Genomic DNA, 16,404 nt, shown 5'->3' with positions numbered 1-16,404 from the left:
AAGCAACAAAATGTGATTATTTTAAAAGGGGGTGATTCTTTTCTATACCCACTGTACCTGGTGATCCTGCCGGTTCCCCTCGTTTTCATTATCAAAGCAGATCTGCAGTAGAAGGATTCAGGAATGTCAAAAACAAAGATCCCATTTTAGTCCCTGAAAGAAATGTAATAAATGTAATGTAATATTCAACCCTCTTAGCATAGCTAAAATATTAGTTTGAGGTAGGCTAACCCTAATGCCGCGTACACACGGTCGGAATTTACGACAACAGATGTTCGATGTGAGCTTGTTGTCCAAAGTTCTGACCGTGTGTATGCTCCATCGGACATTTGCTGTCAGAATTGCCAACCACAAATGTTTGAGAGCTGGTTCTCAAATTTTCCGACAACAAAACTTGTTGTCGGAAATTCCGAGCGTGTGTACACAATTCCGACGCACAAAATTCCACACATGCTCGGAATCAAGCAGAAGGAACCGCACTGGCTATTGAACTTCATTTTTCTCGGCTCGTCGTACGTCTTGTACGTCAGAGTGTTCTTGACGTTCGGAATTTCCGACAACATTTGTGTGACCGTGTGTATGCAAGAAAAGTTTGAACCAACATCCATCTGAAAAAAATCCATGGATTTTGTTGTCGGAATGTCCAATTGTGTGTACGTGGCATAAGTGTGCAAAAGGTCTCACTTATACAGGTGGTAGGGCAACATGCTATTCTTTGTACTAGTTCAGACTTTATTTACTATGCACAGGTTGAATTTTACTTATTGCTGCATGGAAACTGCAAAAATATCAGAATTATATGTTTAAGCCAATATTCCATATTTAATTATATACAGTTGCATACAACTATTTATAAATACCATGGAAATTACCAGAATTTGGTCATACAGTTATTTATTAGGCTGTACAAGCCATTCATCTTGTTTATCAAATCTATTACTTCACTGTTCTACAGTTCTACATTACAATTAAATTACATAAAAGAGAGATCAAGATAAATAGAGAACATATTTTGTTAGCTATAGAATTTTTTTCACATTTTAGCCAGTAAGGTTACAGATAATTTGGTTTGAGTGCATTTCAAGTTTCTAAATACATGGTAATATCACTAGTCTGAATCATTTTTTTTTCAACTGTGCAGTAAATAGAGAAAACTGTAAACTGTCCAATTATGCGTGTGTGTGCGATGGCCTCTAACAGCGACCTCAAATTATTGGATTCGATATAAAGAATCCTCCTCTCTCCTAAGCAACTCCATCTGCTAGACTGAAAGGAAAGGGTAGTATTTGCTGCACTAAGAAGTAAGCCATCTGCTAATCTAAAGATAATTTGCTGCCTTTTGCCTGCTGTCTTGAAAGTATCAGAAGCCAATTTTCAAAACCATTGCTTTTTTCCCCTGAAATATGTCTAATTTAAATGATTTGTTAAATTATGCCTTGTATTACATACTGGAAAGATAAAACCGATTTAACAGTAAAACGCATCTGTGGCGTTTTTTTGGGGGGTGTTTTTTTGGTACCCTGATTTACTTAACATTTCACTTTTATTGTTTATTATGTAAATTGTTTGTCAAGGTACGAAATAGATCATTACAAAATACAGCATGTAATTGTGTTATTGTCACAGATAAATACTCAAAAATCCACCTTAAAACTGCACTGCTAGTAGATAAAGCCAAGGGACAGTCCTAACTAAGGTTTCTGGGATTCAGAAAGTATTGTCACATCAAATCCTAAGACTAAGAAATCCTAAGACTAAGAAATCCTAAGACTAAATGCAGAGCCTCCAATCATTTTCAATGCCACAAAAAGTAGTTCAGTTGTAGTCAGTGCAAAGTCAATGCATTTTTTAAAGTAGATCTAAACTCACTGTTTTTACCCATCTTTCCATCTCAGTGCTGCTGATTTCCTCCAGCCTTTTTTTTTTTTGCCTACTTTCTGTCTACATGCACTCGCTCCAGCTGTGACTGCAAATCATGGCTCAGATTGGTTTACTGATATTAGCAAGTGGACTATGCCTGTGTCAACTCAACCACTTGTAGTCTTACCGGGGGTGCCTGTAACAGAGTGAGAAGGAGCACGCAATGGGAGACAGTTTCAGTTTTCATCCCATAAAAAGGAAGTTCCTGAACAAAGACCTTCATAGCAAATGATCTTTAAATGAAATCGGAAGATTTGATAAGCTTAGATAACACCTGTTGAAATTATATAAACATGATAAAGTTTTGATAAGATTTTAGTAATTAGGTTTGAATCATCCTCTAGTGGACCCTAAAGATAAGAAAGCCCATACTGCATATTTAATAAATGGAATATAAAAAAGATGATTTTTATAATGTTTAATATATTAAAGCACATTTATAATGGTGCCTGTGCTCACCCACTGCCCTTTTTTTAATCTACTAATTAGAATACAACCAATAAAGACTATACATTTTAACTTTCCTGCAATTATTCCTGCTGTACACCCCTGTGTCCAGTAGAGATGATCCCCTGAATACTGAATAAAAAAGGATGCTTCCAGGATTGTCACTCCTCGTGCCCTCATGTTCATTAATGTCTCCAAAGTCAAAGCAAAGAGTCATTATATATTTTTCACCAAACCCCATGGTACAGTGAGGGAAAAAAGTATTTGATCCCCTGCTGATTTTGTACATTTGCCCACTGACAAAGAAATGATCAGTCTAAAATTTTAATAGTAGGTTTATTTTAACAGTGAGAAACAAAATAACAACAAAAATATCCAGAAAAGCGCATTTCAAAAACGTTATAAATTGATTTGCAGTTTAATGAGTGAAATAAGTATTTGATCCCCCTATCAATCAGCAGGATTTCTGACTCCCAGTTGTCTTCTACACAGGTAACAAGCTGAGATTAAAGGGTGTGCTCCTAATCTTAGCTTGTTACCTGTATAAAAGATACCTGTCCACAGAAGCAATAAATCAATCAGATTCCAATCTCTCCACCATGGCCAAGATGAAAGAGCTGTCTAAGGATGTCAGGGACAAGATTGTAGACCTACACAAGGCTGGAATGGGCTACAAGACCATCGCCAAGCAGCTTGGTGAGAGGGTGACAACAGTTGGTGTGATTATTTGCAAATGGAAAAAACACAAAATAACTGTCAATCTCCCTTGGTCTGAGGCTCCATGACCTCAAGATCTCACCACGTGGAGTTTCAATGATCATGAGAACGGTGAGGAATCAGCCCAGAACTACATGGGAGAATCTTGTCAATGATCTTAAGGCAGCTGGGACCATAGTCACCAAGAAAAAAATTGGTAACACACTACGCGTGAAGGACTGAAATCCTACAGCACCTGCAAGCTCCCCCTGCTCAAGAAAGCACATGTACATCATTCAGATGTTCATTGGCAAACTTCATGTGCTCAAGAATTAGCACATGAAGTTTGCTAATGAACATCTGAAGGATTCAGGGGACAACTGGGTGAAAGTGTTGTGGTCAGATGAGATCAAAATCGAGCTATTTGGCATCAACTCAAGTCACCGTGTTTGAAGGAGGGGGAATGCTGCCTATTACTCCAAGAACACCATCCACACCGTCAAACATGGAGGTGGAAACATTATGCTTTGGGGTGTTTTTCTGCTTTTTCTGGGGGACAGGACAACTCCAACGCATGAAAGGGACAATGGATGGGACCCTGTACCGTCAAATCTTGGGGGAGAACCTCCTTCCCTCAGCCAGGACATTGAAAATGGGTCATGGATGGGTATTCCAGCATGAAAATGACCCAAAACACACGGCCAAGGCAACAAAGGAAAGGCTCAAGAAGAAGCACATTAAGGTCCTGGAGTGGCCTAGCCAGCTTACAGACCTAATCCCATAGAAAATATGTGGAGGCAGCTAAAGGTTCGAGTTACCAAATGTCAGCCTTGAAAAACTTGGGGAGGATCTGCAAAGAGAAGTGTGACAAAATCCCTTCTGAGATGTGTGCAAACTTGGTGGCCAACTACAAGAAATGTCTGACCTCTGTGATTGGTAACAAGGGTTTTGCCACCAAGTACTAAGTTATGTTTTGTGAAGGGGTCAAATACTTATTTCACTCAATAAAATGCAAAACATTTTATAACTTTTATGAAATGCGTTTTTCTGGATTTTTTTGGTTGTTATTCTGTCTCTCACTGTTAAAATAAACCTACCATTAAAATTATAGACTGATCATTTCTTTTTTCAGTGGGTAAACGTACGAAATCTACAGGGGATCAAATACTTTTTTCCTTCACTGTATTTAACCCCTTTCCTCCAAGCCCCAATATCCCTTTACCCGGGTCATTATGCCCGGGGAGTGGGAAGGATTGCCTGACCATGTGAGTACTCTAAATGGTTTTCATATAATTGACCCCACCAGCTCATTTCTGCTAGTGGTCCCACTAGATCATTACTAGAAACCAGGAGGTATCTATGACAGCTTAGTCGCTGTCACTGTGCTGGGAGTGCACAGTAAGTGCACTCTCAGTACAGAAACCTTGAATGTCTGTGGATGCATATGGGTGAAATGTGAGTGTTAAAGCCCACCCTCTTTGCTGCCACACATATACCTTACGTGGTTGACAAGACGTCAACCACAATAATAGAAAACAACCTCACAATTCATCTTACATAAACTGTGAGAAAGCAACAGAAAGGAGAAAGGAATAATTTCTTATTTTGTTGTGGGTTTTTCTTCTATGGGACCTTAGACACTCCAAAGCATTAATGGGTAATACAGGTTAAGCACCGTACTGCCTAGTGTACTATTAGAAATATAAACTATACAAATGTAAGCGTTGTACTACACATATAACAAGTCTTGTATCATTATTTGGTGTAAATGTTTCATTATGGCTGCTTTGCTTTAGATCATCTTGAACTGTATGAACATAAAAGATGTTGAAATAAATTAAATAATGTACAACAATGTGTATTGTTCCATCAGTCATTTATTTTGTAAATTAAAGTATAACTAAAGGCAAAACTTTTTTTGTATTAGTTTTGGACAGAGTGGCGATGAATTAGAACACCTGTTGCTACCTCTGCCCCTGTTAGGGAGATTCACATCTCTATTTGTCCTGTTTACACTAGAACAGTAATAGAGGGGATTTCCTTTCATTTCCTGTTTTGGCTATGGGACAGGAAGCGAAGGTAAATCTCTCCAATGGGATACAGGTGGCATAAAAAAAACAACAACAGGGGTTGTAACCCTCCCTTACTCTATCCAAAATGAAAACGTTTTGGCTATATGTCTACTTTAAAAATGACCATTCTGTTTTATTCTTTAGCCAGATGTGATTAACTATGAAACCAGTTGACACCAATGCGAACATTGGGGGCATTGTGTACCCCCCCCCCCCCCCCACTTCCCAGAAATATTATTTCCTGGTTATGCAATTAGTTTAGTCTCCTCCCAGAAATGTTCCCTTAAGAAGACACTGGGAACAACCATATGACTGTAACTGGGAGATCCCCCCCCCACTTAGCACCCAGAAGGTCAAAAGTGATTGGATTTAAATTGTCATTTTCACCAAAAGTGCAATTCTGCAAATGATACTGAACTCTAGGTAAACAGGTACACACATGAAATACATATATGGGAGCTATTTGCCTGTCAAAGGTTTGTATTTCTGTCAATTCAGTTCTGCAATATGTACAGCAAGGGGGATGATACCACTTTCTCTGTTATGAACTGCATAGGGGATGAACTAGTGTCCTTTGTCCACTCTCAGCTTGCCTACTGGACAGTAAATGAACAGCAGCAGACCAATAAAGTCATTACTTTGTTCATTCTGCTCTTCTCCTATCCACATATTTGTTGTCAGCACACTTGCGTGCAGAATAACTGATTGGCTCCCAGTGTTGCTTTTTCCTCTCCCAGTCCAAGTGCTGCTGTATAGGAGATCGTGAGGGCTAGTATAGATTCAAATTCAAGTTCTTAGTACATTAGTGGCATTTAAAAAAAAATACTTTTTGTGATTTTTACAAAGCTGCACTAATTTGTGTATTTTATATCTGCCAGAAGTCAAGTTTGATGAAATCTCGGCAATGCGTATTTCTTTTTCTTAGCAAAAGTATACCCTCTAATTATTTAGTCCCTCTGTTGGCATTGAATCAAAATACAGGTTTGCTTTTGCAAAAGAAGATTGAATTTGTTGTAGTTATTTTCTAATTTACAATGTGCCAGAATGTAATTTTATGTTTAAAAAAAAAACTTGCTAAATCCGTTTCTGTGCAGTGCCCATATTCTGTGCTGTTTTGTGAATTAAGCATGCTTTTTAATTAACAGCATTCTGATATGCTTATAATTCTAGATAATTTATGCAATGGAAAATTCCACAAACATCTCCAAGACCTGTTTGCTCCACTTGTTGTCAGATATGTCGACCTCATGGAATCCTCAATTGCACAATCAATTCACAGGGGCTTTGAGCGTGAATCGTGGGAGCCAGTAAAGTAAGGAACCCTTTGATACAATCGGAGTTTTGTAGCAGATGGATGGAGGTTCTTACTCAAATGGAAATATTCATTCTATATTCTCACCAGACCTAAATCGTCTGCCAGCATTTTTGTGCCACGTTTAATGTGCTAATCAAAATCAATGCTAAAAAATTAGCGTTGTTTGGCTTAATCTGTATTTTTATGTAAATCTATTGGGGATAACATCTGAAATGAATGATAAATGATGAGGTTTTGTAAAACCTGATCATGAGAAGAGCTACATGTTAGTTTGTTCTTCTAGACTGCTGAAAAATATATGTTATACAAGCAATTTCATAGTGCTTAGAATGTAAATATGTCAGTCTTCATTTGACTATTGTTGCAGTGGCAGTTCATTTTAAACAAAGTCAGGTGTTGCAGAATGAACAACCAGTTTCTATCATACTAGGACTTCAGAAAAAATTAAAAAATGTATTCAATATATCCCTGAAATACTGTATATGCATATCTCCCTATGTTTTGTCCAAATAAAAATACTGCAAGTGCAAAAATACCCTTTATTCTTGCCAGATATTCAGTGTACACCTCACTCCTCACTGCTGCATTGAAATCCTAAGTGGTGAGTCAGCCTTGCCTGAGTTCTCCCCCGCTGTACTTTAGAATACACCCCACCATCATGTTATGCAGATGGGGACAGCAGGAGGTTTTTGTAGTCTGGCAGGGCTAATACCACCACTTAGGTTCTCAGTGCAGCAGTGGCAGGGTTGTCAGCCTAAACAGGAAGTTAGGAGCTCACTGGATTTCTGGCAGATATTTGCAGCAATTTTAAAGAGACCAGACATGCCGAAATGGACATGCATTACAGAGATGTCTGGCACATTTTTTTTTTATTATTATTTTGCCCAGATGTACACTTTAAGAATTGGCAAACTAAGTTTCAGGGTGAGTTTATAAGAACCTACAGGTATGTTCAGACCTTTAAGCTTTTAAATATGTTAAACAAAACCTACTTTAATGAGAAGGTTTTACAATGTTCTCCATTCTACGCCCCCAACTACCTTTTTTATATATAGATATATCTATATATATATCTATATATATAGATATATCTATATATATAGATATATATATATATATATATATATATCATAGACACGGTGTAGAACACAGTGGGGTTGATTTACTAAAACTGGAGAGTGCAAAATCTGGTGCAGCTGGCAGCTGTGCATGGTAGCCAATCAGCTTCTAACTTCAGCTTGTTCAAAACCTGGAAGCTGATTGGTTTCTTTGTACAGCTGCATCAGATGTTGCACTATCCAGGTTTAGTAAATCAACTCTTTAAATCACACAATATGTTCTCTTCTCCTGAAGGAGCTCCAAATGTATTGCATATAACATTCACATATTCACTATAGCCAATGTCTGTAAGCCTACTAGTATTTTTTCAACTTGTATGTACATTACAAAAAATGCAATACTGCAAAATGACTGCATCAGTGAAAACCAATTTATAGGGAAAAATGTCAGAAGGAACCCATATAGTTAAGGCTAACCTCCTTTTAGCAAATGCAGATTATCTCATTGGGTTTAAACAGTTTTTCACCTATTAACACATAGCAGAATAAAATGCAGGAAAGGTTAGGAAGCCCTATCAGATTTCTGTCTGTGACTCTCCTGGAGAGTTTTTCCCTCACTGTGAGTGCTATTGACAACCCATTGACTCCAGGCAATAAAGTGAGGGGAATGGTGACCCCAAATACAAGAATAAACAATCAGCATTAAAAAAATGACCAAACTTATAACCAAAATGTCTTTTGTTGCTTTCTCTGTCCCCATTGTATAAACTTGCCATCTCTTCATTCCCCTCTGACTTTCTGTCACTAAGAGGACACAGGCTGCAAAAAAACCTCACTGAGGTTCTAATCCTTCCCTGTTCTATCCCTAATAAAAAAAGAGTTTTGAAAGGAGATTAGACTTAACTTTATGGATTGCTCCTGACATTTTCTCTATAAATTGGTCTTCACTGATGCAGCAATTTTGCAGTATTGCATTTTTTGTAATGTAAATACATTATTAATGCTTGCAGCAATTTAGTACCATAATTGATTATGCAAAAGTAAAAGTTGCCAACCTTTACCAAAAATACAAGCCCAGACAACCAAATAAAATGCAAATCTAAACAGGAGTTATTTTTTTTAATTTTTTTGTATAAGGTAAAGGGGGAGAAGTTGTCTGTGGTCCCATGTGGGTGATTTTTACCTTACTTCTTGTGCTAGTGACAATGTTATCCCCAGGACAGAAAGTTTGGGGAAATCTAACAGGACCAGGATACATATCCCTGAGAAATGTAACCTTTAGCAAAGGAAATTTTGACCTACCCATGAAGATGTTCTGCGATGCTCTCCATACTTCCACAAAAACATTGCTAAGAAGGTAGTCCAATAAACTAATGTTTCTTCTATCCACCTGGAGCATCAGTAGCGAGTTCCTAGCTGTACTCCCTCATTCCCACTCCAACATTGTTGGCAAAATAAATAGCAATCTATCAGGGAGAAGGGACATATTCAAAATGGAGATTTAACCACCAAAGGACTATTTGTTACCCAAAGAGGGACAATAACACGTAGCTAGAAAAATTTATACAATAGATTGTTTTCTGAAAAGTTATTCAACCAAGGGTTGCCTGCAGAAGCCATAGACTACTTCTAGATGAATGGTCATTTGCCAATCTAACCATTATCTGGTTCAGGTAAAGATCTTCTTTTGTTTATAGGTAGATTTAGACCCTCTTGAAATGGCCATTGTGAAATCTGGGAAGTCTGATTTAAATATCTACTATAATGCCTGATGCCCTACATGATGAGAACTTAAACCTAAATGATTTATTATTAATAGAATGGTCTTTTAATTACGTAATAATATAGGATTGTTGTTTTTTATATGTTTATATGACACTGCAAGACCTGGCCACACAAATAAAGACAGATAGATAGATAGATAGATAGATAGATAGATAGATAGATAGATAGATAGATAGATAGATAGATAGATAGATAGATAGATAGATAGATTTAGCTAATTCTTTAACATTTTCTATTTTTATTTTTTTCAGAAATTATTTCAGTGGATGTTAGAAATGTCCTTATGGATTATTTTATTAATTTGTTTAGCAAACACTTAATAAGACAATAGAGGGGAAATCTAACTCTTTCTGTATTGTGTTTTAGAAATTCTGGAGATCATAAAGCATATTTATTACAACATGGCTTGAGCCTCCAAACAATGAGGGGACATATGGGATGTATTCATGAGCTTATGCGTCTCTTAATGACAAGTTCGCTTATTTGTTCTAAACCACACTCGTATGTGTCCCCTCCAAAATTTAAAAAAAGAAAAGGAGTAACTATTGACATCAAAGAAAGTATTTGTGCATTTTGAAAGTTGTTACATGGAGGCTTGTAAAGGTGGCCATATAGAGTTCTTCTAGTCACATCTTGGCTATTGATTGGGGCATTAAAATATGTGACTAGTGTTATGTTAAATGATCTTAAAAAACACTAAGTATTCTCACATTCTTTCCAAACATAACCCTTCTAGATCACTAGATCAGGACTTGCCTGTCATCACCCCCCCCGATTTTGTCCACTCCTCTGCAGGGACAGAGGAGTGGACAACCCCTTAATATATCTGTATACAAACCAGCCAGAGTGGCAACATGTCATTACAAGGCACCACTCCCTGCAGAATTCTTCTGGGGACCAAAGGTAGGGGCAGCCCCCTGACACCCTTGGATAACAGGAATTAGGTTGAATAATGCTGGGTATCACTCAACTCAGAACAGGAGTGGGGCAGAATTGGTGTGTCTCTGGGGGACAACTTCAGACACTGGGCTGGTTGGGTTACTTAGCTGCAGCTGTTTTTCAGTTTTTTTAAGTTGCTAGGGACTATTTTTTATTTTTTTGCCCAAACTAGAAATGGGATAACAGTTTGATGCATAAATTCCTACCTCTGCTGGCAAATAAAACACTGTGTTAATGCAAAAAAAAAATTGGCCACTGACCACTTTTCAAGTCTGAACTTCACATAAATATTAAAAACACTTTTGATTTAAAAAAAAATAAAATAATATAATTTGTTGTGTTTAACCAGTTAAGGACCGCCCATCGCATATACACTGCGGCAGGGCAGCCCTATTGCGCTAAACGACATACCCATACGTCGTTTTGCGCACGAGACACTGCGGGCACTTCACAGCAGGGGAGCCGATGCACGGCTCCGGCAGCTGCGATGTCCGCCGGCCACCTGCAATTGCTCCTCAGAGAGGCAAAATGGGGATCTGCCTATGTAAACGAAGCAGATCCCCATTCTGATAGGAGAGTACAGTGAGATCAGCTGTTCCTAGTGATTCTGCTCTTTCTGTACTCCCAGTCAGTCCACTCCCCCCAGAGTTGGAAACACCTCCCTAGGACATACTTAACCCCTTAATCGCCCCCTAGTGTTATCTCCTTCCCTACTAGTGTCATTTATACAGTGATCAGTGGATATTTTTAGCTCTAATCACTGTAATAATGTTACTGATCCCAAAAAAGTGTCAAAAGTGTCAGATCTGTCCGTCGCAATGTCGCAGTCCTGCCAAAAATCACTGATCGTCGCCATTACTAGTAAAAAAATAAATAAATAAAATTGCCATAAATCTATCCTCTATTTTGTAGACGCTATAACTTTTGCGCAAACCAATCAATATACGCTTATTTCGATTTTTTTTAACAAAATATGTTGAAGAATACATATTGGCCTAAACTGATGAATACAATTTTTTTACATTTTTTTATTGGATATGTATTATAGCAAAAATTAAAAAATACTGGGTTTTTTTTCAAAATTGTTGGTCTTTTTTTTGTTTATAGCGCAAACATTTTAAAACCAAATACCACCAAAAGAAAGCTCTGTTTGTGGGAAAAAAAGGACATCAGTTTTATTTGGGTACAGCTGAAAAAAAGGGGGGGTTTGTTTTGGGACTTTATATGAGGCACAGGACGTAGAAAGTCAGGTGCCTCCATCCCTAATTACTACACTGCATAAGGAGAGGGTTTGGGACTTTATATGAAGCATGCATCCGGAAGGGTGTCTGGTGAGTGTATTGTTTCTAAACACATTGGATCATGGCATAATACAAGCAAACGAGTATAAATGGGTAAAATGTATTTTGTATAAATAACACATAATAACCTAATAGCATGTTAGTTCATATTAATAACGCTTGGATCCATGTTCACATAGTATATAACAAAGCCATACTTAATTGGTACAAGCCAGTAAAACATGATTGATAAAAATATTGGTGGCACTCTTGAGATGTAAACACATAATAGTAGCATCTATATAGCTCGACTCGTTTCATGGATATCTTCCACTCATCAGAAGCAGATGTGGGGTAGGTGTCTATAAAAAAATTATAGGATTACAATGGGTATATCCAGAAAAGAGGAAGGGGGAACAAGGATAGAAAAATAAACCACCCACTCAACTATGAGCCTGGGTGAAAAGCACTGAGAGCTGGCCGGGGAGGAGTCATCGGTCCCAGGAGCTGAGGTGATATACCCCATGGAACAATGATGGAAAACCAACAGGAGACAGGTATGTCTCCTGTCATTTTTCCATCATTGGGGGTTGATTCCCTTTAAATTACCACCTGGGTTTAATGTACTAATGCATGCACAAAATCATTGACTGAAAACAGGTCTTCTAAAATGGCAATTGAAAACACACATTCCCAGGTATAGGGAATGTAACATACAACACATACTTATCACATATGTTAGTAATGTTTTTTTTCTTTTAGGGGGGCAGGAATTTTAAACTGTACTAATGTGATTTTTTTAATGTCAGTTTGAACATGTTTCTTAACAGGAGTTGTACTCTATGCATAATGGAGAGAGCCATTTTGTGGGTATTACCATTTATAATGTCACATGTTTCAATTATGTCGCTATTGTGCCTTAAATGATCCTGTCTCCAAAGGGACACTTTTACACAATCATTTTTGGCAGTCTATGTATTAAAAACCATCTGCATCTTCACTTTTTAGCCACTGCAAGTATTCCACCATCTGATGAATACTTTCTCTCCCCGGCAGCCTGCCATGGTTCCATGCTTTAGTGACATATGTGCTGGCGGGAAGTACTACAGTGGCCGGTGGAGGAGCAAGTATTTTACACAACCAGAAGTGTAGAATACTTGCAGTGGCTTGAGAGCAGAGTAGTGGCAGCTTTTTAATGCATGGGCTACCAAAAACCAAAAAAGTAAATATATCTATGCGTCTTTTACGGGTGATTTATTGGGTAATAGTCAACCTGTGGAGACCCTGTATGCAACTTCAAGGTCCACGTATCTCAGGTCCCCACCAATAAAGGGCACCTATTAAAGGCTTAAAAAAATGATTAGAAGAGAAAATAACTCGGGCTTCTGGACACTTCCTAAAGGCACTGGTGACATCACTGTGCCTTACTGCTGCCTTCTGGGACAGATTTAACTCAGCTTTTCCAGTGAGCAGCAGTGAGACACAGCAATGTCACTGGTGCCTTCGGAAAGTAGCAAAAAAGTAAAGGTCTGAAGTGAGAGTTTTTTTTCTATCTTCTTCTAATATTTTATTTATTTTAGTCTATATTAATTGTTCTTTGTTTGGGTGGTGGAGGCTCCCATATAAGCTTATATATAGAATTTTTGGTTAATTTTAATAAATATTCAGGCATCCACTCATTTAAGTTTAAGTGATAAGTTTAAGAAAAAAGGTTCAGCACACAAAATGGCTGCCTTCACTAATTGTAAATTATGAAAAATGTATGAAAATGTTTTTTTTTTTCAGGCCAGATAATGGTAAACAGTAGTAAAAAATTCATCTTTGCAGACTTCTCTATGAACATTTTCTCTAGTATACATACAAAAATTGTCAGCATGTCTTATTTATACTTTTCCACCACACTTTTTGTAATTGATGTTTGCTAAAATCACCTCTGTGGTCACGCTGAGATCATTTTAATTCATTACTTACAGATGAGGTTTGCAGCTTGTTTTTGCGATGCATATGAAACTTTGTAATTGTGGCATTTTGTGGCTTTTATTTTGTGAATTGTGCAATGTATGTGTTTGTTTAGTAACTGCCATTTTTGATTCTAGAAAGCAGATATTATTCCATTCTTCATGCTTCTTTTTGAACTGTCGCATTCTAATTTTTTTTGTTATCTTTTCACACACTTGATCTTTCTTTCGTGTTTCTTTCTGAGTGTCTCTGTGCTTTTGCTACATCCGCATTGTCATGTTATGGTATCTTTTTCTTTCTGTCTGTTTCTTCCACAGGAGTTTAACAAGTAATCTGCCCAATGTGAATCTTCCAAATGTGAATCTCCCTAAAGTACCTGTAGCCCTACCAGTTAACCTCCCACAAATGCCTAGCTTTTCTGCACCGTCATGGATGGCTGCAATTTATGATTCTGAGTGTGTATTCACTTCACATTAGACCTCATTTATATGTTCAGCAGTCTTAGCATGAATGTGTATTAATTATTTCTAACAAGACTTCAAAAGTAGCAATGTTTTTTTTTAACTCTATACATCTTTAACACGGTTTTTAAATCATAAAGATTCAATTCAAAATGTTAATAGCAATAAAAATAATGGTATTAAAACAACCTAAAATGATTTGGTTAATACAATTAAGCACATAACATCCTTAATTGAAAATACATTTTAACAAAATGAAAACTTAAAATTCAAATGCTATATTTCCAAAAATTACATTTTATATAAAAAATGATAGATATGCACCCTATAGATGGGTACGCCCATTCATGTCCCAGCACAAAATGACATACCATATAATAAAAAGAAAAAAAGTAATATTGTTTAAAGATGTACATTTCTAAAGGTGTTGAATTACCCATCAAAATCTTAACATATGTCTGTGTATGTAGATGGAAAAGATTTAGAAGACTTTATTGTAAACTTTCACCATCTGTTAAGTGTTTATCATAATCAAAAATGAAATATGTTCTTTTAAATTATTTGCAGACTTTTGTAAAATAAAAGGCCTTAAAGTGACTTTGCGATTAGAAAAGTATTGGGGCTGCTATTGTTGACCACTCCTTTGGGAATATCAATTTTTAGGCAGTCATGGTGTTATTTTGGCTTCAGTGTTTTCTGAGTCTCTAACCTGGAAGTAGTATAGAGAAAAATAAATTATATCTATCATTTACAGCATTCTGGTTCTGTGACTGAAAAATATTGAAGCCAGACACAGCAAAGCATTTCCAAACCTGTGCCAGCAATGGAAACCCCATGGTTCTTTTATTAAAGAGCCACTTTATTGGGAAACCTTTCATGACAGATAAACGGAGAATGCCATTACTGATCTTGACTTCTAAAAGTGCAACCTTTTACCTTGAGATCCTCTGGTGTTATTTAAAGCCACTGACCCAAAACAAGCATGCAGATAAGGGCTTCCAACATTCCTGATTTTCATGATCTGCATGCTTTTTCTAGATCAGTAATCAGATGGTGTTAAAGGAAGATGGTCAGCACAACATCCAAGCACCTAGTATTTTTAGAAGGAGGCCAGGAATCTGAGTTCTTGTATTTCTCCTATGTAAATTTTTGTGTAAAAGTACCATTGACACATGCTTCTATATTGATCAAATTCAGATACATGTAAGACACAATCAAGATTCAGGATCAACCAGTAAAGTCAATGTTGTCCTTAGGTACCCATAGATTTGAGGTTGCGGTATCTCAAGTGTGATGGTGTCATTTGGTGACATTTTGGTTATTTCACTTTGCAATCCACTGTGCAGAGGAACTAGTAAATGCACAGGTTGGGAAAAATGTACCAATCCCTACTCCCCTCTAATAACCTGGTTTCAGACCCCTGCTTCTCACTCTTCTGCCTCTCCTTCCCCATCTATTAAAAAATACATCTTAGAGTGGCCAGGCCACGATTTCACATTTATAGAGCCCTATGTTGAGCTCCATTGAGGGTTTGCCTTGCGTATGGTCTTATCACGCCTGTACGAGCACCTATTTTGAATCGCTTAAGGGTGAAAGTAGTTTAAAAATGAGGCCCCATTAATACTGCTTTGGTGCATTGCCGTACATTACTACATGCATTTTAACATATGGTATTTCACATGTTGACATGCGTTGAGTGAGGTCACACCATTCATTTTGATTGGGCTGCCAGCACACAACGTGCAAAAAACTGAGCTTTTTTTTAAACTCCAATACAATGCACAGATGGTTTCCATCCATCTGTGCATTGTTGTGCACTGCCATGCACATGCAGTGGGGTGTACTAGCAAGGTTTGTGGCCATTCAAAATGGCATCCCAGCATGCAGCAATGTGTGTTGCCACCTTTAGGGAAAGGGCTGTATTCTGGGCTGTAGAATTAGTTATAAATATTACTTTTTGGGGAAGTTAGTAATATATATTATAGACACTTGGGTGTTTGACATTGGACATCAAGTAAATGATATTATTTGGCTCTGGTAAACTTATAAGGGGATTACTAAATGCTGACTGGTCCAGAATAATGCACAGTTTATACACCAATCAGCCATAACATTAAGCTCACTGACAGGTACATTTAATAACATTGATTATCTCATTACAATGGCATCTGAAAATCAATGGGATATTTTAGGCAGCAAGTAAACATGTTGTCCATGAAGTTGATGTGTGGAAAGCAGAAAAAATGGGCATCACAGTTTGTTGTGTATCTGTCTGCTTAACTGCAGACCTGTCATTATGCCCATGCTGACTTGTCTACAGCCTAAAGTGCCTACAATTGGCATGTGAGCATCACAACTGCACCATGGAGCAATGGAAGAAGATGGCCTGGTCTGATGAATCATGTTTTCTTTTACATTATGTGGATGGTCGAGTGCATGTGTGTCACCTACCAGGATGAACTATGGGAAAAA

General features: G+C 37.4%; 1 protein-coding gene across 13 annotated transcripts in view; it reads left to right on the top strand.

Moving 5' to 3' along the window:
* CADPS (calcium dependent secretion activator) overlaps positions 1-16,404 on the top strand; it is a 666,812-nt gene that overhangs the window by 505,498 nt on the left and 144,910 nt on the right. For 8 of the 13 annotated variants that reach the window (XM_073592156.1, XM_073592157.1, XM_073592162.1 and 5 more), the window contains 2 exons: positions 6,306-6,447; positions 13,789-13,926. In XM_073592156.1, coding sequence (XP_073448257.1) covers positions 6,306-6,447; positions 13,789-13,926 — 280 coding nt within the window. The remainder of the gene's footprint in view (positions 1-6,305; positions 6,448-13,788; positions 13,927-16,404) is intronic. The other 5 variants (XM_073592166.1, XM_073592164.1, XM_073592163.1 and 2 more) reach the window with 1 other exon arrangement.

Source organism: Aquarana catesbeiana, linkage group LG07 (assembly GCF_042186555.1).
Source record: "Aquarana catesbeiana isolate 2022-GZ linkage group LG07, ASM4218655v1, whole genome shotgun sequence".
Classification (NCBI taxonomy): Eukaryota; Metazoa; Chordata; class Amphibia; order Anura; family Ranidae; genus Aquarana; species Aquarana catesbeiana.
This window is presented reverse-complemented; position numbering and strand designations above follow the sequence as displayed.